This window comes from Podarcis tiliguerta (genome assembly GCF_965153285.1).
Source record: "Podarcis tiliguerta genome assembly, chromosome: 9".
NCBI lineage: Eukaryota > Metazoa > Chordata > Lepidosauria > Squamata > Lacertidae > Podarcis > Podarcis tiliguerta.
The window spans coordinates 26,266,891-26,290,466 of record NC_139542.1 but is presented as its reverse complement, the minus strand read 5'-3'; the positions used below and the strand labels follow the sequence as shown (position 1 = coordinate 26,290,466).

The 23,576-nt window shown below is 40.7% G+C and overlaps 1 protein-coding gene across 3 annotated transcripts in view; it reads left to right on the top strand.

Moving 5' to 3' along the window:
• The window catches only part of LOC310685256 (bifunctional heparan sulfate N-deacetylase/N-sulfotransferase 4), a 122,326-nt gene that overhangs the window by 17,112 nt on the left and 81,638 nt on the right, over window positions 1-23,576 (top strand). For 2 of the 3 annotated variants that reach the window (XR_014515131.1, XM_083457242.1), the window contains exon 2: window positions 5,861-7,114. Coding sequence is in view for 1 of the 3 variants with exons in the window: in XM_083457242.1 (XP_083313368.1) it covers window positions 6,134-7,114 (981 nt within the window). In the remaining 2 variants the exon portion in view is untranslated. Of the gene's footprint in view, window positions 1-2,972; window positions 3,080-5,860; window positions 7,115-23,576 lie in introns of all 3 variants that reach the window. The other variant, XR_014515130.1, reaches the window with a different exon arrangement.

Below are 23,576 nucleotides of genomic sequence, written 5' to 3'. Positions count from 1 at the left end.
TCGCCCGGCTCTTTTTATTTTTAACAGAGCTACCTTAATGTTGCATTAATGCAGGTCTCCTGGCTGAAAGAGGAAAGCAAATCATACCTCGGAAACTTGATTGTGTTGCTGGCAGCAGTACAAAAACAGCTGTAAATGTAATATATATGGACTTCAACAAAAAGCATTTGATAGTGTCTCACAAAAAAAAAAAGTTACTTGCAAAATTCAATTAAATCAAATTGGCTCAGAGCAATGACTTGACACATGGTCCAAAATGTAGCCAAAACCCATTTTCAAATCCCAATGATACTCTTTAATGTATTGAGTTGTAGTATCTTGGAAACTGTCTAGGCGCTGGCCACAGTTTTGTTTCAGTATTCAGTCTTTATATTTATTACTTAGGAGAAGAGAAGTGGTTCGGAACAGAATCATTAGATTTGCAAATTCTGGAAACATGGGCATGGGCATAAAAGGGAATCATGGGACTGGGTCATTTTTTTAATGAAAGACCCAGAGAGGAAAGAATTGTGCTCTGTGCCAGATGCTGCTCATCAGCCGTCGATCTCTGGCACCAAACCTTCAACAGGTTTACTGTCAAAAACTACAAAACACACCCAAATACACACTTCAAATACAGTTTAGTCAATGTGAGAGCCACATGGACCCATTGCCAAACCTCGGGGAACAGCTGCTATACATGGGGGCATTCAACTAACTTTATGTTAGAGTAGTCCCATTAGGCTGGATTCAACTAACTTGTTGCATGCATGGAACAAGCTTCTCTCATGCAATGGGATTGTCCTGCCTCTCCTCTCCTCTACCTGCACCCTGTGCTCCCAAAATTAGCTCTGGAGAAGAAATGTAGGGGAGAATGAGGGGGCAATCCTGGTGTGCAAACAGACCTCATTCTGCACATGCATATCCCAGTTAACGCTACATTGAAATCCACCTGCTGAAATGAATCGACATGGCTAAGTTAGGTCTATTAATTTAATGTTTCTACTCTGAGTGAAACTTTGCTGGACCAGCTATTACCTCTGACAAAGAGATGTAGTCTGCAGCCTTGCACTTTGCTGCCTCTCAAGAATAATTGCTATAAATGCTCATAATTGGTACAACAGTCCTTATATAATGAAACATTCACAATGGTCAAAAAAAATAACAGGAAACAGAATCTATCTCCCCAACAGTCCTCATCTGTGCATCCTTCTGTCTTTGACGGCTCAACTGCATCCTCAGCCCAGGCTTGAGAAGATAAGCATTGAGAATCTGAGACAGGGAAGGCAATGTGTGGCACAGGCATGCATGGAGGAATCCATAACTGATCATTAACAGCAGAGAAAATTTTCAGCCGCAAAGACTGGCTAGTTCAACCACATGGCTAGCATCATCCCTATATAAAGAGAAAGTATATGCAGTGTTGATATACTGTCCTGAACAAAAGTCCATGGGATATGATGAATGCTTCATCAAGGAAGTAGAGATTAGGGTCGATCTAGTTGCAGGATCTTGGTTATCTCTAAGCAGACAATTGGCTCCAGCAAGGTCTGGGGTTAAACTGAAGCCTTTTATCTCTCCTAAGTTCTGTCCACTCACCTCTTTTGAAGCCTTAAAGGGATAGTCCTCTGGCCTAGAGCCTAGAACTCCACCAGCAATGAATCAGTTCCTACTCTGCACACTCAACAGGCACTGAGGAGCATGAGACCTATGGTGTTAAGGGGGCCAGTTTCATCAAGGGATGTTATCTCTGGGGTTCAATGAGGTCAAGGGACTTCATACAATATCAAGATGAGAACGTAAGAAGAACACTGCTGGACCTTCTCATCCAGCACCCAGCTTTCAGAGTGACCTATGGGAAGCCCATGAGCGGAACCCAAGTGCAATTGCATTCTCCCCACCCGCCATTCCCAAAAACTCAGAGGGAAACTGCCTGGTAGTTCTTTTAGAAACAGCATTCGAACAGTTCCACTCTTTCACCCATTAAATCTGAGAAGTGAGTGAACAGTGGTTGCTTTGCATTTGGCTCTTGAGATATCATCAAAGTTTTAAGAAGGACAGGAAGTTTATAAATAGTGTCTAGATCACATTGCTTACTGAAAACTGCTGAAGTAAATTCCTATCTTGAAGGAATTGCTCCTTTCGTCGCAGAGTTGAAATTGACTAGGGGTTTTGATTTTGAAGCCCATTGTAAGTTTTGCTATTAAAGCGAAGGAACTTCTTCCGATTTGTTATGTAACTGGTGGAAGGAAGCGACTGTCCGTTTCACTGCTGTCTGTCACAATCTTTGCACAAAATTATCCCATCTTAAAAAATATTAGACATTATTTTCTTTCTACTACAGTGGCTTGAAAAAACAGTGGTAAAACTGATAGACAAGAAACCCCTTCACTGTAAAGATGGAAAATATATAATTGTCATTTCCTTTAAATATACACAAATATAAACACAGCTGGCCTTTGAAATTAGCATTTTTCTGAGTTTATAATACAGTTCTCCAAACAGAAATGTGTGTGTTGCGCAATCAAGAGAGAAGAAAAAATGTGGGGGTGGGGAGGACCTTCTATCTTCCATATTGTTCATAACTCCAAGGAATATTATGCTTTCAGTCACAAGTTGCCATTGTTTTCAATATCTCCCTGCTATAGGCATACTAATTTAGAGATCATAGATGCAATCCCACCAAAGTTAAGTGCTTTTAAATCCCATTAAATCTAATGAGAGATTTTAAGCATATCCTTAACACTTTCATTGATGTGAACAGAACTTAAATGTACTTAATTTTGACTAGTTTGTGCCATGAGCTGCTTTGAAACAGAGCAGAAACCTAGGAATAAGTCTGGCCTTTGTATTTCCAAAATTAGAAAACAGAAGGAGAGCATTTAAAAATAAACCTGCATCTGTCAATCCTCATGTTTGGGATTTTGTTAGCTATATTATCAATAATTTAATCCAAAACAGATTTTCTTTTTCACCAAATATTATTTTCATAGCTTAGAATTCTGGTGCCCAACTCACCTTAAGAGAAAGAAAGACAAAAAGACAGAAAACACCAGCCTTCTAATTTCACCTGTTCTACAGGGCCAAAGTAAGAAATATTGTAAGTATTCATATGACAGCAATATATTATCTATGAGAATTTACATTATATTGTTTTAGCAGTAAAGTCTCCAATCCACTTTTAAGCCTGTTCTTTAGATCCTTGCGACTCTGAGGTTGATTGCAAAGCCCTTTGTTTTGGAAGCTGTCTCGGTAGTAAAAGAGGTGATAAGCAATTCTTGTATGAGGAAAAATGGGAACATATTGCCCTCTAGTGTTGAAAAATATATAACTGGAATGAAAACAAATGAGATTTCATCTAAGAATGCTCTACTCCCCCCCCCCCCCTTTCTGGTAGCAAAAATTCAAAAGGTTTTTTTTTTGTTCTTGCTTGCTGTAAGGACCACTTATTGATTTGTTTAGGGACAGTGAATAGCCCTAATGAGATTGTAAAGCCCAAGATGTGTGTGTGATATTTGATGTACTCCAAAAGTGAAGTTGCAGTGATTTATCAGTGTCACCAGAGCTTCAAAACTGCAATGAACTCTTGTGGAGAATTTCACATGATCTGCTGTATCTGTCTAGAGCCTTATCCCTTTGCAGGAAGCATCTGAAACATTAAAGTTAAGCAAGAAATCTATAAACATTGGCTTAATCATGATTATGATCTCAGTAATTAAGCAGCAATTTAACTATTACTAGCTGTAGTAATATCAGTAGTAGAAATGATAGGAGCAGTAAACTGGTTATATGTATTATTATATTTTAGTAGGCTTTTGTTGGGGGGGACTTTCCAGTTATACTATATCATATTCTAATATAATATATTCTAATATTCCAGTTATACATTTTTATATATTGTCTCTGCTTTTGAAGCCTTATCTAGAAAACATATTAATCCTTGATACTCCACCTGTTGTATGGGAGCAGTAATCAATAGCATTCTAATGCTGAGCAAGGTTAAGAGCATAAAGCGTTTTGCATACTATTAGTATTATATAAATATCCATTTTGACATCATTAATTTCTCATTTCTATATTTACTCAATTGTCATGTTTTGGGGGGCCTGCCAAATCGATCATATACATGTATACTTAAAAGTAAGACCCACTGACTTCCATGAACTTACAATCCTATGCACGCCTACTCAGAAGTCCTATTAAATACAGCTAGCTTACTCCCAGGTAAGTACAGTTGGGTCTGCAGCCTTGTTTCCGAGTACATGTGTATAAGATGGAAGCTTGACCTATAAAAACATTGCAGTTATAATTGTCACGAGTCAGACCTCTCCAAATGGGTGGGGTGGAGAGGACTGAAAATCATCATTAATGATTGAGAAGAAGAAGAAGCAAGGTGGCCCAACTGATGTATCACAACATCTAAGATCAAGCTTCTGACATTTGGCAATAGTCTACAAAGCACTGGCTTTGAATACACTTCATTGAAGTTAAATAGAAAACTACTATCGGTAGTCAGTCGGCAACGCATGAAATTCTTAATCTCTGGGTTGTGGGTTCAAGCCCCATGTTGGGCAAAAGTTTCCTGCATTGCAGGGGGTTGGACTAGATTACCCCAGTGGCCCATTCCAATTCTATAATTCTGTTATTTTATTTACCCATAGCCAGAGCCGGCTCTGCTACATCATTACAACGACATTTGCCACGTGATTCCTAAGCTTGCCTACTGTCCTCATGTGCAGTGGCAGAAGCAGCCCTATGGCCAGTCTTAAAATAAGGTTCAGCTACAAGGCCAGCCACATGGGAGGGAGGGTGATATATTGTCCTTTGCCTCAGGTAGCAATTTCTCTTGGGCCAGCCCTGCATAGCACATGCTTGGCAGTTCAGAATATTGAAGAGAACAGGCCCTGCTGCATATGCGGTTTAATTATCTGGCCCATGGATTGGAGCATGTCATTAAAAGGGACTAGAGGCTTCTGTGCAAGGAAGAAGTACCCCCCCCCCCGGCAGCATTTTATCAGGGCTGCTCCACCTACTGATATTAGAGGTGAGGCATGAATTGCGAAGGGCAAGTTGTAAACCAGTCTCCATGCTCCCAGTCACCTGGACTCTTAAAAAATTTATATGGGTGCCAAGAAACATAAACATTCCACCCCACCACTCCAGAATGGATACAGGGTTGTTGTTGTCTAGAATCTTAAAATCTTATGCCAACAGCCTTGCTATAATGTAAATGACCCTTCTGAGAGCAAGACCAAAAAATCCCAAAGATTTCACATGCTGAATATTTGGTTAAGATTTACCGTATTTTTTGCTCTATAAGACTCACTTTTTCCCTTCTAAAAAGTAAGGGGAAATGTGTGTGCGTCTTATGGAGCGAATGCAGGCTGCACAGCTATCCCAGAAGCCAGAACAGCAAGAGGGATTGCTACTTTCACTGCACAGCGATCCCTCTTGCTGTTCTGGCTTCTGAGATTCAGAATATTTCTTTTCCTTGTTTTCCTCCTCCAAAAACTAGGTGCGTCTTGTGGTCTGGTGCTTCTTATAGAGCGATAAATACGGTACCTTAACCTAAAATACCTCTTTGTCATCATTCTGCTGTCCTTGCAATTAACCTTTAAAGTCAAGTTATCTTAACCTTAATTCTGCTTTTATGTAACACGATTCATTCCGACTCTAATTACTATAGCATTAAAAAAATAATAATTATAAATTATAAATATTTTTCCACACCTAAATGACACCATGAAGGCATCCCACTGTCGTCATCTATGGTGGAATCAATAGAACTTTTTTTAAAAAGGTTACTAGCTTATTTAATTAACACATTTTAATTGCTGTATGGATTTTTCTTAACCTACTCTAATTTCTCACTTTGTTGCAGATAATGTTAATTGTCTTCTCCATTGATTATTGGCAACTGGCGCATTCAGAGGAGACGGCTTCCAATATAGATTTCCAACTCTTTGGACTTCCAGCTCTCAGAGTTTCATAGCTTTGAACACCCCCCTTATAAATGCATTGCAATGGTCACATGAACGTTTGGAGAGTGGTACTGACACCATCACTTGGTCTGTTTATAATGGCACTTTAGAAGGAAGAAGCCAATTGTTTTTTTTAGTAGCTAAATGAACAAACATAAAGTGCTGCAAAAAACATGAATCTTATTGTGAAGCTTCGTAGAAGTTTTCGAACATTGGTCGTTCTCTTAGCCACCTTCTGCTTAGTGAGCATAGTCATTTCTGCTTATTACTTGTATACAGGTCACAAGCAGGAAATAGCCCTCATTGATACCACAGGAGGGGCAGAGTGTGAGGATCTTAAACTCTTGCCATACAGGTCAATGGAGCTTAAAACGGTGAAGCCCATCGATCCATCTAGGACTGACCCGACTGTGCTGCTCTTTGTGGAGAGCCAGTACTCTCAGCTAGGCCAAGACATCATAGCCATTCTGGAGTCAAGTCGGTTTCAGTTTCAGATGGTGATTGCATCAGGAAAAGGGGACCTTCCTCCACTGGCAGACAATGGCAAAGGGAAATACATCCTTGTAATCTATGAAAATATTTTGAAGTACACCTCCATGGATTCATGGAATAGAGAACTCCTGGAAAAATACTGTGTGGAATACAGTGTTAGCATAATTGGTTTTCATAAAGCCAATGAGAACAGCTTGTCGAGCACTAAACTCAAAGGATTTCCATTACATCTCTACAATAATGCCGCTCTGCAAAACTGCTTAGTAAACCCCCAGTCTCCTCTGCTTCACATTACCAAAGCCCCAAGGATTGAGAAAGGCCCATTACCTGGTGAAGACTGGACCATTTTCCAATATAATCACTCCACTTATCAACCAGTGCTTTTAACAGAATTTCAAGCTTCCAAACCATTCCCAGTATCACTGCCCAAGGCTTCTCTCTATGCCACAGTGATTCAGGACCTGGGACTTCATGATGGGATTCAAAGAGTTCTTTTTGGAAACAATTTGAACTTTTGGCTGCACAAACTCATTTTTATAGATGCCATCTCCTTCCTGTCAGGGAAGAGGCTTACATTGTCCTTGGATAGATACATTCTTGTCGACATCGATGACATCTTTGTTGGGAAGGAAGGGACAAGGATGAATGTTAAAGATGTGAAGGTAAGACAAGAGTGAATGGTGAAATCTCTTCTCGGCAATACATTTCTGACACATAAAGCATCAGAAGGCTAGTAATACATCTCAACAGTGTTTTGTCCTGCAGTTTGCAAACACCCACCAATCCTTTCACTCAGGGGTGGAGAAACTGGGACAATCATCCCTGACTTTGTTGGCTGAGGCTGATGGGAACTGGCATCCAACAACATTTGTAGGGCCACAGTTTTGCCATCCCTGCTATAGGTGTTTAAAGGATGGAGGTTAGGAATTTTATTTATTGATTCATTGCCTGTTGTAAACCTATCCATTCTCCAAACTTCTCAAAAGAACATATGAGTCCTGCTTCCAATCTGATCTTCACAACAGCCTTGTGAGGTGGGTGAGGAAGAAGGGTCTGATTAGCCCAAGGCCATCCAATGAGCTTCACAGACGAATAGGAAGCCAGGTCCCCTCAGTCCCTGTCTGACACTCTGTCTCCAATACACCACACTGGTTTTTGTTTGTATTTAGGCTTAAAATGTCTGGATTTATTTGTTTCCAGTTAGAGGACTTGTCTCTAACATTTCTGCTAGGGTGAATTTTGAGGTGGGAAGCTAATAAATCATTCTGTCAGAACTACCTGTCTTCCACACCTTAGCAATGATCACCAGGCTAGTGGACCAATGCTTTTGCTAGTAAGAACCAAATCAGAAGGGTGGCAAACCCAAAAATAGTGAATAAACAACTTGGTCATCCAAGGGAGCTCATTGAACTCTGGGTTTAGTAGGCCTCAATGCACCCATGGGCCACTATGTGAAACAACTAAGTGTCTTTGTACTAATAAAGTTTGCATCCTGCTAAGACACTCTTGTTGACTTGAAGGGAAATGATCTTGGAAGTTACATCCAGAGAAATCCTCAGGGAAGAGACTGGGCAAGCCTTACATACAATTTTGAGATTAAAAATAAATTAGCAGCACTAGCGATATACCTAATTAAATCCTCCCTGGGAATTGTCTAAATGTATCTAAATATCGAATTAATCATCATTATGGGAGCCAATGCTACAACCATGTCTCCATTTCAGTACAGAGAGATTTTCATTTATGGGTGATTGTTCACCTTGTAAATGCTGTTTTTCTTTCTGTCTCTCTCTCTCTAAGATATATACAAATATATATACACATACATAAGCACCCTCTTTGAGCTTCTTTTCCTCACCTGTTGTCCTGGCCACAATTCCAAAGAAATCAAATCATAAAGATAGGGCATGGCTCATGAAACGTTTACCATTTGATTTCTTTGTTATTCAGGCCAGGACAACAAGTGGCGAAAAGAAACCTGAAACTCCAGCTGTTCCCTAATGAATCAAACAAAGGCCCGTAGAAGGTTCCATAATGAGATACTTTGAACCACAGCTTTAAAATGTTGCATCACTTAAATCGAACAATCTGCTTTCTGAATAAATTCTTTGTTGACTTCTGTATATATGGATTTGCAAACCTTTCTCTTTGTTTTCGCAGAGTTTTTTTGCTTTTCCACCACATGCATAGTGTCTCAAATAACCTTGATGTTAGGAGCTACAGAAATAAATAAGAGGCATATCCAGATGCCCAGCCAAGTCCAGAGACTGTTCTTTGTTTTCATTGGAGCATGCATTTAATGGTGCATTCCTCACTCTCAACCCCAGCAGCAGGATCTTGTCCAAGATTTTTCACTTTGAGCTTCTGACAATACTTTTTCCTGATGGGGAAAAAAAATCAGACAGAATCATACAGAACCTGGGCATCAAAATGACAGTTTTCTCCAGCATAAGCTATCCATTAATCAAGATATGCTGAGGCTCCTGTCCAGTCATATCTGCTTTCTGGGGTTTGGTGATTAGAGACTTAATAGGGCCTTTTTGATAGCAGCACCTTAATTACAAAACTCACTTAACATACTTGCTTGGCACCATCTTTGCTATCTTTCATGCCCCAGGCAAAGTCCATCCCATTCTTTCAAATGGTATTAGAAGATCTCAAATGCTTTTTAGTAATAGGTCATTCATTCATTCATTCAGTTACTAGTTGCTGCTTCATGTGTGGGTTTTCAGAAGCTGCCTTAATGCCACACCTAGTGAACAATAGAATAAGCATACATACATACATACATACATACATGTGTGTTTGGGGTTGTTCTATTTTTACAGAACTAGAATATTTGCAGTGGAAATCTAGCCCGTCAGATTATGGTGGTTTCCCTGGTTATATGCAATATTGTATCACACTTCTCACTTCTGTTACCATAACAGCAGACTTGCAGCCTCAATGTAACTAAATTTACTTGGAAGAAAGTGCCATTTGTTGCAGTCAGATTTCTGTAATTAATTGCACTTAGGATCCAATCTTATAATCTATCACTCCACATTAGAGTTCCAAGAATTAGGGGCAAAGTAGATGTGATGAGGGCAGCCATCCACATGCCTGCCTCATTCACATATTATATTTATTTGCACGTATTTATTATTTTTATAGCCACCTATCAATAGATATTCTTCATGTGGCTTTAAACAAAACAACATAAAAATGCAAAGAAGAATAAGAGAAATCAACAATAAGTAATAAAAGACAACAACAACAACAACGAGACAACATAAAACAATTTACAACCAAAACTTAAAACAATAAAAACAATAAAAACCAGGTGAACCTCTCTGGGAAGGTGACTCTGTTCCTGGCATGGCTGCTCCTGTGCAGGCTAATATTTGGGGTATTTTTTTATTTAAAACCAAGTGAGAGAATATGAAGCTATATAACTCAGACATTACAGCCAACTATGTGTTCAGAAATGCATTCAGCCTTAAAAAAAAATCCAAAAACTTATTCCTGCAGTGATTCTGGGCTATAAAATTTCTGGTCTGTGTAGGTTTCTCCATCACAAGAAATGGGGAGCTCACAGGCAGATTTCTCTAGACATTTTTCAAAATCAGGAGATATTTTCATATTACTGAAACTTGTATCAGAATTGCATTTTGAAAAACTATATGCCTTCCAGAAAATCAAGCAGGTACTTAAATGCCGCTATATTTTTAGGTGAACAGTTTGTGTGGCTTAAATGTGTAATTTAAATACATTTTTCATTAGACAGTTAAATGACCAATTGCGTTTGGTGAAGATTATCTGAAAGTTGCTTATGGTTTAACCAAAATGGATGTGGTATGGACATTAGACTTGAGCTAAGGTTATGGTTTGCCAGGAAATAAATGCCAATGAGATATGACCAGTAGCCTATGTTACGGTTTGACCGGGAAGTGGGGGGTGGGGAGTGCATTTGGGGTTCGAATGCAAAAAGTGGTTGTTGAACCCTATCTCCCACACCTATTGTATCCTAATCCTTCTTCCAAGGAGCTCAGTGTAGAATAGATGTTTCTATCTATTTTATCCTCATGAAAACTGTATGGGAAAGGCTATGCTGAAATATTGCGCTGGGTTAAAAGTGAGCATCATGGCTGAGTTGGAAATTGAACACAAATCCTCCCAACTCCTATTCCAACACCTTAACCACTACACTGCAGACTCTCTAATAAACACAATGAGAGCTCAAAATAGTATTAACACTACAGATAATCACTGATTTTAGGAACCAAAGTTCTTCCATATGACTGTATGGAAGGCAGAAGCTCTGGAGAAAAGCACTGAAGGAACAGCATTCTAATCTTTTAGAGTTCTTTGAGAGGAACAAAAAGCTCATGGATAGGAGTGGTGAAGTAGGCACTGTCTCCTTCACCAAAGACTCCTGAGTAAGCTTAGCATTCATGGGGTAAGAGGATGGATCATCTAATGGATCAATAATGGCTGAAGGAAAGGAAGCAGAGAGAATGAATGAATGGACCAATCTCACAAAGTAGGGGTGTAAGAAGTGGGCTCCCCAAATGATTTATATTGGGACTGGTGCTTTTAAACTTGTTTCATAGAGGTGAGCAGGGTGGTGTCCCACTGACGACAACAAATTGTTCAGGGATTGTGAAAAGCTCCGAAAGATCTCTCTGAACTGGATGAAGGGTATTAAAATGGTAAATGGGGTTCAATGGCAACAGTTGCGCTGTTCAAGTAAAGTTCCTTGGTTTCCTGTTTGCTTCATTCACAAACTTTGCAGCAGAAAAACATGACAGCTATCAGAATTTTCTCTGCACTCACTGGATGCATGAATGGAGTAGCCAGAGGCACAGCCTTAATCCATTTTGCTACCTGTGATCAATACCTTCCTATTGATAAAAGATGTTTGCTGTCAGAAGGGAGGATACCTGCATAATACAACAGCTTGAGATTAATCAGCAGCCTGCATTTAGCTTTTAGCAGAAGCTTCTGATTTTTAGTGTTTTATTTTATTTGCCTTCAAATAAGATTGGTTTCTCTAGGTATTTGTTAATGAATCATTTACAGGCCATAGAATTTTAGAGTCCATTATTATCCAAGCCAAGTTCTTTCCTAATGAACATTATACAGTGCTGAAAAAACAAAATCTCAGTGATTGGTTTACAGTAAGGGAAAACTACTGAGACTTAGAAACCTATCTATCAAGGCTCGCAGAACTGAAAATCAGTTTGCATGACCTTCCCCAAAGAGTTTAAGCAACCTACTCTGCAAGAGAAGGAAAAGGTCAGGAGGAGACAAGGAGAATGGATTAAATTTAAAGCATATAGAGCTGTGGTTTATGTTTTTCTGGCTGCCTAATGCTCTTTTTTTAAGATTGTTATTTTCTGCTGTGCTAAAACACTAATACCTGATTTAAATGCTCAGGAAGGGTCTATGGTACAATCTTCGCAGGGCTATTCCATCTCAGGATGCTTGGAAAGAGGGCTGCTCATCTGGATGGGTCTCCACAATAAAATATCCCTGAAAAGAAAAATGAAGACAACAAAATTCTAGCACAGCAGCCTTCCTGACCTATTGGTACACTGGTTCCCCCCCCCCCCATGGCATTAGTTCCAAGCCCCACCAAAAGCCTAACTTGGGGTGGAAGCAAGTTCTTTATCAAAGGATATAGCACCCCACCACTGAGTTAAAAGTTATACCTGGCTAGCTGCTGAGTAATACAGTGGTACCTCAAGTTACAGATGCTTCAAGTTACAGACGCTTCAGGTTACAGACTCCACTAACCCAGAAATAATACCTCACTCAGGTTAATAACAGTTTCAGGTTAAGAATGGACCTCCAGAACAAATTAAGTTCTTAACCCAAGGTTCCACTGTACAGCATTGGATTTTTGTTTTCCATTATGCTGTCTATTGCCCATCACTTCCCTATTTAAAAAAAAAACAATTCTGGTTTGGTTATGTTGCATTTGCAACATACTGTTCACCAGCTTCACATTCCAAGGACAGAACTGTCTGAATATTTCACAGTGTACTCAGCAGTGACTTTCACAAACTAGTTTCCCATTTGAGATGCAAATATTCAAGAAAAGGAAATTGCTAACAGACTGTGCAAACATGATGCTCCAGGTTGACAAAATGTGTGTGGAAGGGGGAGTAGTTTCTTGATTGATCTGTTTGCTTTACACCCAGACCTCAATAAAATTTTCAGGGTGCAAAATTTCAAAGCACACGAAACTAATTTAAAGTACAACTTAAAAAACATATAGCAATACAAACAGTAAAATCATTAGAAGCAACAAAACAACAACAGTAACCATGCTTATTCTCACAGTTAATCAACACTGAATGGGAACAACTTCACAGTCCTTACTATTTTCAGTATCCCTCTCCTCTTCAGTTACAGGGGGAGGAATAAACCATGACTATTATTTGTTCTGTGCTCAGGTATATCTACCAAGATGGAAAAATGCACCCCAAATGTATGGTTTCTTATTTGTTCTGAACAGCTAGAAATACATTAAATACCTGGTGCAATTATAAAACATTTCTTGGTAGAAGGGCACTTGTTTTCCTATATGATATTAGGTGTTACAAAGTGATAGTGCATGGCATGGTTTAGGAGCCTTCTCTGTGCATTTATTCCATTTCCCTCTGGGCCTCATGACCCTCAAACATTCCCTGTGGTTCACATGTTCTAAGCATTAACCTTCATCCCTTACTTCTCAAATGATATAAAATGCCATTAGTCTTTGACACTTCCTTGGATTTTTGAAGGCCTCTATTTTTTACCCTCACCTGGTCTTTGTGCATTAAAAAGCACTTTGAACTCTGAAAGAGGCTCTCATTTCAGTGCCATAAAGACACAAATACATATAAGAGTCACACAGATCTTTTGATCATAGGGAATGAAATAGCGCCATAACATCAGGGGACTATATTCTACATGTCTTCGGGAGAAGGCGTTAGGTGCGATAAAACTAATTATAGTGCTTCCATTTGGTACATTCTCTGATCCTTCTGAAAGAATCACTGATGTTATTACATACAAAGGACAGAAAAGAAAATGTGGGCTGCCCCCCCCCATCACAAATCCTTCCCCATCTGTGGCCAAACTTTTAGATATAGTTGGCATAAAATGTGTGTATAAAATCAAAGGTCTCTAAGTGAGTACCCCTATGTTGATAGTATAAATTACATTAAGTGTGTTTTTTCTTTCTTGGCATTTATTGCAGAGTGTTGTTGCCCAAGAACATTAAAGACTTAACAAACATGCCTTCAACCTGGATACAATGCAAGTGCAAGAGGATGGGAGTAGGATGAAAGGAAGGGGAGCATTGTGATAAACAAGTTCATGGATGCACCCTGCTTCACACATTCAACATTACATACACTAGGAGTCTGGTGTTCCTCTCCCCATCCATTTTCATGGCATCCAGTTTGAATGCCAACTTAAAGGTACTTTAAAAGATGCACAAAGAAGGTTTCGAGTCCAATAAAACTGTCAGAGGCAAGCCCACAATTTTCAAGGGTTCTGCTCACCTGTGGGATGAAGAACTGTAACTTGTTTGACTTCATTGGTTAGCTAATCTTCCTCATTAAAAATAAGAGAGATTCCCACAAAAGATGCCACATTACAAATAACAGACCATGCTGTGATTTCTGGTCTTTAACTCTAATTACCATCATAGCCTTATCCAGGCGTTATTGTAAAATGTCACATGCAAGGAGGAACACAGGGTCAAGCATATTAACTCCATCTCCTTGTGCCCATTCCCCTCACCTTGCAGGAATTTGAGGTTGACTGTCTGAATCAGGTGTGGGTAACTTTTGACCCTCCATACATTGCTGAACTACAACTCTCAGCACCCTCAGTAAGCATGTCCAAAAAGCTGAAATAATGGGAGATGTAGCTCAGCAGTGCACGTTTGCAATTTGGTTTCTGGTTCCTCTGCCTCTTCTAAATCCAACTTGCACTTCTGGGAGTTCTCGGTCCACATACTGCTTGAGCCTTCCTTGTAGAATTTTAAGCATAACCTTGCTAGTGTGTGAAATGAGTGCAATTGTGCGGTAGTTGGAGCATTCTTTGACACTGCCCTTCTTTGGGATTGGGATGTAGACTGATCTTCTCCAATCCTCTGGCCACTGCTGAGTTTTCCAAACTTGCTGGCATATTGAGTGTAGCACCTTAACAGCATCATCTTTTAAAATTTTAAATAGTTCAGCTGGAATACCATCACTTCCACTGACCTTGTTATTTGCAGTGCTTTCTAAGGCCCATTTGACTTCACACTCCAGGATGTCTGGCTCAAGGTCGGCAACCACACTACCTGGGATGTACGAGCCATCCATATCTTTCTGGTATAATTCCTCTGTGGAAGACAGATGTGCCTGGCATGCTCTGGTTCATGGGGTCACGAAGAGTCAGACACGACTAAATGACTAAACAACAACAACAAGCTCAGCAGCATCTAGAGTGCCAGAGGGTCCTCACAACAGGCGTGAAGCAATGAAGCCTTCTGTACTCAGAGGCTTTTGTGTGATCAAGAACCCTGGAAAATCTGGGCTCTACCTCATGTGGGAAGCCTACACATGTAGAAGCAATATCCCAACATCTGACAGTCATTGTCAGTTCCAGGTTTTGTAAGGCCCTTGGGCAAGACATCCTCCAAGGGCCTCTCTCTTTTGTGAGTCAACCTTTTCATCACCATCTTCAGCAGATGCTCTTCTTCTTCCTCATCGTTGCTACCACCAGGCCAATGATCAAGCAGGCAGTGGCATCTGCTACTCCTTATCACCACCATTATCAGGGCCACAGTGAAAAGCTGGTGGACAAACAAGTTGCAGTGGGCAAGAGGTGGAGTTGGTCTATTGAGGTCTTGTTAGTGGGGCCTGCTGTTGGCAAGTACCTGATTGTGTCAAACCTTGGTGTCAATCTTGTACCCTTGAACTTGCAGAGAGCTTGGGGAACAGGAAATAGAGATAGCACATTTTTCACATGTCCCGTTCCACCCAGTGTGTGTAATTTCCAGTATATAATAGGATTGTGCCTTAATAGGATTGTGCACACTATTCCCCATCCTCCTCACTGGTGCTAATGCAATCTGCGTTTGAGGTAGACTTTTGACCCATCTTTGTCCCTAACCACATGTGATATCAGGCTGTCACCCTTCTTCAAGAAAATTGGCCTTCAATTAACATGGCTCAGGAGCAAACATTGGAACTGCTGCAGGAATCCTATCAGGAAAGGAATTTCTAGTTTGGACTGAGAGGATTATATGAACTTCTAAATTAATGAACAGTTGCGTGTACATTTCCAGGAACAGGAATTAAATCAATTAGTCCTTTTCGCACAGAGAACCAAAGTAATTCCCTCCAATTAGAGCTCTTCAGCTTCTCTATTCTTTGTTGAACAATGTGAAATATTTAGGAGAGTGTGGCAAAATTAAGCAGTTTATTAATAGTTTGTTCACTTGTTTTGGTTTTGGTCATTGCCTTACTATTTCAGGAAGCTAGACAGGGGGTAGCTAAAAAGGAAGACACTCACTTTTTTGGTTAAAGTAGAAGTATGCCTTTGAAGACCACATGAACATAAGAAGAGCCTGCTGGATCAGGCCAATGGCCCATCTAGTCCAGCATCCTGTTCTCACAGTGGCCAGACAGATACCTGTGGGGGACATGCAGACTGGACATGGTTAAACCACCATTGGTTAAACCATTTGGTTAAACATGGTTAAACATTGTTAAACCACCAATGGTTAAACCATTGGTTAAACCACCAGCAGAAAGCAATGGATAAAGTCAATTTCCCATCAGGTGGTATTCAACTAAGTTTTACTCAGAGTAGACCCATTGAAGTAAATGAACATGGCTAAGCTAGGTCCATTAATTTCAATAGGTCTACTCAGTACATTTTTCTGGGGGGGGGGGACGCAGGGGTACACATACCCCTAAACATTTTGTAAATTTTTGTACTTTTGTCCATTTACGGTATTTATTTTCCCGTATTTGAACTATAGAATGGTGATTTTCCTGAGTCAAAATGACAGTACCCCTAAACATTTTTTTTAGAAAAAAAGCACTGGGACTGGGTCTACTCTGATTAGGACATCGAGTACTCCTCTATATCTGTATGATATTCTGCATAGTTTTTCCTCCCTACACAAATTATAAAACAATTTTAATGTCTTTCAAATAATAATTACTGTCAGAGCTGGCTCCTGGTCCCAGCTCACAAAGGACCAACGCTAGCCGGTAGTAAAGTATCAAAGTCTTTATTGAAGAATAGTTTCCATTTCCAAGCCTCAGCGTCCCAGCTCTACGTCTAGAGTCTAGACCGGCGAAGCTCCGTCTGAATCTCCGCCCCCTGTACACCAGTTTAAGACTCTAGCCTTACTCCACCTCTTCCGTCTCTCCTTTCTCCTCTGGGTCCTGCTACCCCCCGGGGTTCCTTCCTTCCTGGACTCTTCCGACGCAGACGTTGACCCCCCTGAGTCCTCCCTCTCTCTTCGTCGGGCTTTAGGACCTGGCTCCCTATCCGGGCTGCCAACAGTGCCGCCCTCCTGTACATTTGAACTTGGCGCGCGCGCGCAGCCTTCAACCTTCCTCTGGACCGTTTCCTCGCTCCCCGACGGAGGCGTGGTCAATCCTCCCTCGTGTTCTCCCGCTGGCAGCGCGCTGCCTGATCCCGATGCCTGGGACTCCTCCCCCCTTCTGCTCTCTGGTGTGGACGCTGGTCCAGATTTCCAGCTGCTGTTCTCTGAGTCCCCTCTGGCCCCTTCTTCCTGGGGTGTCCCCCTTGCCCTGACCATGGGAGCCCCTTTCTGTGAATCATCCGATTCACTGGAAAGACTCAGAGACCTCGGATCGCTGTCGTCGCTGACATTTCCTTCGGACTCCTCCCCTTCGCTCTCCATTTCCTCCCTCTCCTGTGCCTCTGCTCCTGAACCCCTGACAATTACAAATATAGGTTGCATATTCTTTTCATTTCCATCAAGATGGCCTCTATTTTGTCCCATAAGTCTTTCTGAACCTTAAAATGCTTCTATTTCCTGCAAACACTAAATTTAATTGTCTTTAATTAGTGAGAAGCATTTGCCAAATCTTAAGCTCAACATAAACAGTGGATTTGCTGTTAGATTTTCTTTTAACACTATGTTGTTGTTTTGTTGCACTTTTGTAGACCTGTGTTGTTGTAAACATCCATGGCACCTGTTTCGTAAATGATTCACAACACTATGAATGCTTCAAGTTGAAAATTTTCGGGGCATGCTCTGCTCAACTTTTAACATAATTTCAGCTTTTGAAGCTTGCCATGTTCATATGGACAGGCTTCAAGACCGCCTAATGCATTTAAGTAGGGAGACTTGAGGGATTCTATCTTTTCTAATTCTAATACAAACTGGCCTTGGATTAATGTGTGGATTGGTATTTAGCCTGGAACTGACTTTGGCACTTCTCATATAGTCTAATGAAGTTCTCATCTCAAAACCTTAGCAAGCTACTTTAAAAAAAAAAGTATTTTGAGAGCAAGTACATTATTTTGTTATTTTGAGAGAAAATGGGAGCGGAACCACTGAAATGAATGATTAGGGGAGGCAATCTGAACCTTCCCATGCCACCGCTCTGCTCACTTCTGCCAGCTCAGCCATCCTCCTGCTGGCCACCAAACATGTGGGCAAACAGGGTGATATCTCCACCAGCAGAGCCCAGCAGAATTCCAGAAATGTGGTGTTTTGTGGGCATTGCTGAGCTTGCCAGGGTTCCACTCGATCCCAAACCACTCTCACAACTGTCACTGGCCAACATTGGGCTTAATTCTTAACATTATTGCTGAATCTGCTCTGAGTCTTACTGTGGCTTTTACTTAAAGGCACAGTGTAGAATAGTGGGCTGGCTCCCCACTCTCATCTCCTGTCCGCTGCAGGCAGATCATTAGTGCACTGTCTCTTCCTTCCCCTTCTCCCATTCAGTTGCTGCCTAGATAAGAACTAAGCTGTGCAGCCTCACCTCCACCCCTCCATCTGATCCTGGTCCTGCTGAGGTCTGCTTCACTAGGGTGCTCCCTGCAGGGAATGAACTAGCAAGCCAGATAATTGCAGCAAAAGTACAGTGGGGGCTGTTTGAAAGCCCTTTTGCAAACAGTTCCATGCTGCTCTTTACAGACGCTGCTTCCTGTCTTTCCTTCTAACCCCCCACCCAACATCTCTCAACAGCTCCAGATCACTCCAGGTGGATTTACCTGACCTAGGTGATTGGATATTATCCCTACTGAATCCAGTCAACATCTGGATTTGCCAAATCCAGTTCAGGATTTGGACTGTAATGCAACGGTACCACCTTGTGTGTGCCCGCCATCACAATGCGGACGGGCAGGTGTGGGTGTGTGACATCGCAAGTCTGCGTTGCGGTGGCCGGTGTCAACTCCTCTTCCTCCTGTTGGCACACTGTCTTTTATACCTCATCTTTGACATAGGGTTTTGTTTTAGGTTTTTGGTCTCTAGAGGTCCATCACAAAACTGATTGATTGATATTAGAATTGTTTCGCTTCCATAATGAATGGATGCACCAACCTGACCCATTTTCTTGCATGTTGCCCAATGAATATTTATTGATGGGTAGCAATATAAACTTTATTATTATAACTAGCAATAACAATAATGATGACTTTCAAGCCCATAACGTACTGGAATTGCTGCATGTTATCCAGGTTCCTTTCAATAGGCCTCTGCAATGAAGCAACTACAGCAGATGAATCACTTTTTTCATTTTTTAAAAAGCATGGAACATCTTGAAGTCAACTGTTGTCATGTTTCATAGAACTCTACATTAACCTGTGTTTTAAACAATAATGCACATTAATCAACAGGAAAAAGGGAAAACAACCATCTCCCATTGTTTTCTGCACCAGAAAACAACACATTAAGTTGTGAATCAGTGCCATGCAGAAAGGATAGCTAATCTAAACTTAAAGAGCAGTCATAATTATTGTCTTAAAAGCACTCAGCGCTGCAATAAACACTTCACGAAGAATGTCAGTTGTAATGCACTTCCGCTAGTAACAATATTACTTATGTTTCTTTAAATAGGTCTTTGTCTTCTAAATGCATGGAGAAAAAATAGCTCTGAGGCCAACAGCACCACTTAGTATCATTATACAAGAAATTTCCAAGCAACCCAGTTCAGACAGGAGCATTATTAATTCATTGGAGTGTATGCCTAATAGACAGATGGAGAGAGAGAGGAGAATGGTGGCTGTAGAGCAAAACTCCTTACACTTTACTGCCTGGGCATTCTTGTACAGAATCAGCAGCAGTCAGTTTTGAAACATCAACAGATATCTGGCATCATCCACATGCTGCTCCAACAGTAGCAGTGGGTAAATCTGCCAATTTCTCAGATTTTTCCACTGTTGAGTTCCATTCTCCATATTTCCATATCAGTTTGCTCTTTTTTTAAAGAAGCCCTCATGAAAGTTCTTCATTTTAATGCAAATTTATTGCAATAGATAAATGTTTGCAAAACATTTTTGAATGTTATTTGCACTAATAAATGCATATTTACACTCACGATGCCCTAGTCTATGCATTTTTGTATGCATCACTTCACATTGCAAATTTCAGAAAAGTGCGAATTGCTTCAGAAAGTTCAAATTAGAATTGCTTTTCAATGCAAGGTGGATTGAATTTCTCCCCCAACCCTATTCAATGGGTGCATTGTTTTAAGAAAGGAATTCTTATGACTTTTGGGGCTCTTCCTCACACCTTGTACAACCCATTCCAGTGCCTGTTTACTGAGAAGCTAATCTCATTTAGCTCTCAGAGTTTAGTCCCAAGGGTTGGAAAGGAGGAAGCAAAGTCTTGGAAGTCAGAAACAGAAAGGATGCAAGGGGACTCAGGCCATTTTCAGGTTGCAACTCCCTGCAAAAACAGCAAAAAAAATGCTGAACGGAGGGGGCATGTCTTCAAGGGTTCCACTACATGCCAATGAGCCAAGCTAGCATTAATTAAAGGCAGCAGACCAACTCAGCAATGCAAGTGACTACAGTGGAAACAAGAGAGGCAGAATGATGGGTGAGACCTGGAAAAGGAAATCAAAATCCAGAGTAGGAAGCACTTGGTAAAGGCACAAAGAAGTCTTTTTCAGGTACTGCACAGAATATCCCTTCCCTTCTTGCAGTACACTGAGGAACGGAAAGATGGTACTTAAATGGAACTAGATAGAGAGAATCATGTTCCCAGTGGCAAACAATTTAAGAAGGGATTTTTCAAACTTCTGCCTGTGTCTTAGCTGTGAAGTAAGCCTATTTATCCATCTGGTGTGTGTGTGTGTGTGTGTGTGTGTGTGTGTGTGTGTTTATTAAATTTGTTAGTCACTTTATCTTGCCCAAGACAATCCAGAGTGGCTTACATATTTATTTATTTGTATTTCTGTGCTACCCTTTCCCCCAAAGAGGCACAGAGAGGTTAAAAATGGAGGTGACAGAACAAAATGATTAAAAATAAAATAATTTAAACATTTCAAAACGTCTAAAAAGTAGAGATGTTAAAAGTATAAAATGACAGATGCCCCTGTACAAAACACAAAGTACCCCCTGCGTTGACTCCTGCAAGCACTGCTTGCTCTGGGCAATGGCTAATTCAAGAAAGACTATGTAACTTGAACGGTAAAACTTCTAGAGCCAATCTTCCTTTAACTCCCAAGATCAGGAGTCAAACAAGCACAGCTGTTAAGGTGCTTTGCTCTTGCGTGTCTCTTGAACACCGGCAGCTTTCTATCCTGCACGGCAAGTGATTTTTGAAGCTGAAGCAGTATGGTGTGGCACAGGGAGCTGCTCAAATAAAAAGGTGGGGGATGTCAGTGATCCCATTCAGTGTGCACAAGCACTGGGGCTGGCCTAAAGCAGCTTTTGGCTCCCAACCTCTGCCTCTTAAAACAGAGCTCTATTTCACATCTTAAAGGACCACAAGTTCCCTGCCATGGGAAGAATGTGGTGAAGCAGCTAGTATGCTTATGCTTTCATTTCCTGCATCTTCCGGAGTCTTCTCAAAACGTTTTCAGTTTTCTACCACCAGGAGAATTTCTTTAATTTGTTTATTTCCCTTTCCATCAATGTATTATGCATCAGCCCGATCCATTTATTTATTGCCCTACACAGGCTGCTAGCAACACATGCAGCCGGCAGATTAAATTCTTGCTCTTTTTTTTTTATTGCCGTGCCATTCTCGATTCAGTAGCTTGACGCCAATATCAGTTTTAGCTTAGCCTTCGCTTCCTGTTTGTTGGCCTTATATCTTATTCATGGATTTAATAGCTCTGTTATCTGCATGTCCTTTGTGCAGATGCAATTCCAGTGCCACCGTAGCAAACATTTGAATTATTGTGTCTCAGCAATTGATCTGTCCCGGTATAGTGAGAGAGCCTTTTTACCGTGGGAAACTATGTTATATAGAAAGCTAACGTAATCACTGTATGAATTTTTACACGCCCTCAGCCAGTTTGTGGTATGTGTGCATTGGACTCAGGAACCAAAGGAAACCTGTCTTAAATCTAATAAGGACTGGTGAGTGGATTATTTTGTGATGGAGGCCTCTTAAAGATAAATTAAATCTTTAAGGCTAATATTAGGACAAATGTGTGCTTTGACCTGGATGGGGTGGGGTGGGGCAGACTGTAAATGTTTAAGCACTCTTCTCTTCCTCACCACTTTTCTGCTCTTTTCCCACCTCATGAGGCATGGGCCAATTCCCCACCCTGCCCCAATGGCTTCACAATTCAAAAACTATGTAAAGGGGCTTAAGTACATACATAGAGTCCCCCTACATCAGTGTTTTTCAACCTTTGGTCTCGAGATATTTCTGGATTACAACTCCCTTTGTTTCTTACCATGGCTAAGCTGACTGGGTGTTGTGGGAGTTGTAATTCAACAACCTCTTGGAGACCCAAGGTTGAAGAGCACTATTCTATATAAAGGGGAATCCTGATTGACCCAGATTTCCTCTACTGTGGAGAAACCCAGTGTGTCTACACATAGCTGCCAAACCTGGAGCTTTCTGCAGGCATGTCCATCAGTTGTGGGGAGCAGGTCAAAGGGTGGGGGAAGCTGCAGGGACTCCATGATTATCTCACACATGCTTTCAACCTGTGAGGTGATGTGGAATTGTGTGGAATCCTCCCTTGCTTTTTGAGCAAGAGAGACACAAACAGCGATGAACCTCAAAGTGGGGGACAATGAGTTGAAGGAGAGTCAAAAATGCTGAGGATATTGAAAAAGAAGACATATGCCTCTTTCATTGTGATGGGCACAACGTGTAAATATTAAGCTTGGCAGTTTCAATAATGCTAAGTTCTCACATTAATCTTTATGTTCTGAAAGAAGTGACTTTTTTATTTGATTTTCACACACCAAACTTTTCTTCTGAAAATACCCTCATACAGCAAAACATGTCTGTGAGAACTTGAGATCTCAGCTGGTCTTTATGATGTCATAAGTAACAGATTTCATTCAGGCAATGGTAGCATACCCACACAGATTCCCCCCCCCCTCTGTGGAGAAAGATGAAGGACTCTTTTGACTGTAGAATGTTAGGAGAGACAGCAAAGTAGTATAAAAAAATATACTTCAAAAATGAGTAATACTAGTCAAGGAATACTTTTGAGGGGATAAGCCAATGAAAGAAATGCCTGTTTTTTTAAAAAAAATACTTTTAACAACCCCAAGAATCAGAAGCATAATTAGTATATACACTATTCAAGCATAACATTAATACCCATATCATCCACCAGAACATTCTAGAATTTCTGTTGAAAGAACATTTCCCCCTACTTTGAGGTTGTTGTTGTTTTTTCCTACAGTGGCATATTGAATAGATATAAATTCTCTGGGTTATGTATTCCAGAATTTATCACTTAGCAGTTTGGCATGACATGATAACAATTCTTCAGCACTTGCAGTTGGGAACAGCTCAAAGAAAATGAGATTCACTTCAGTTCTTTCTATGTCAAGAGGAAACTTACTGTATGTTTGCCTCAGCACCATGCACTTTGTGCAAAATAAGATTCACGTGAAGGGTTTTCGGCTTCATCTATGAAAAATTATTCTCAAAGACAAAACTAGGATGGAATCACATGA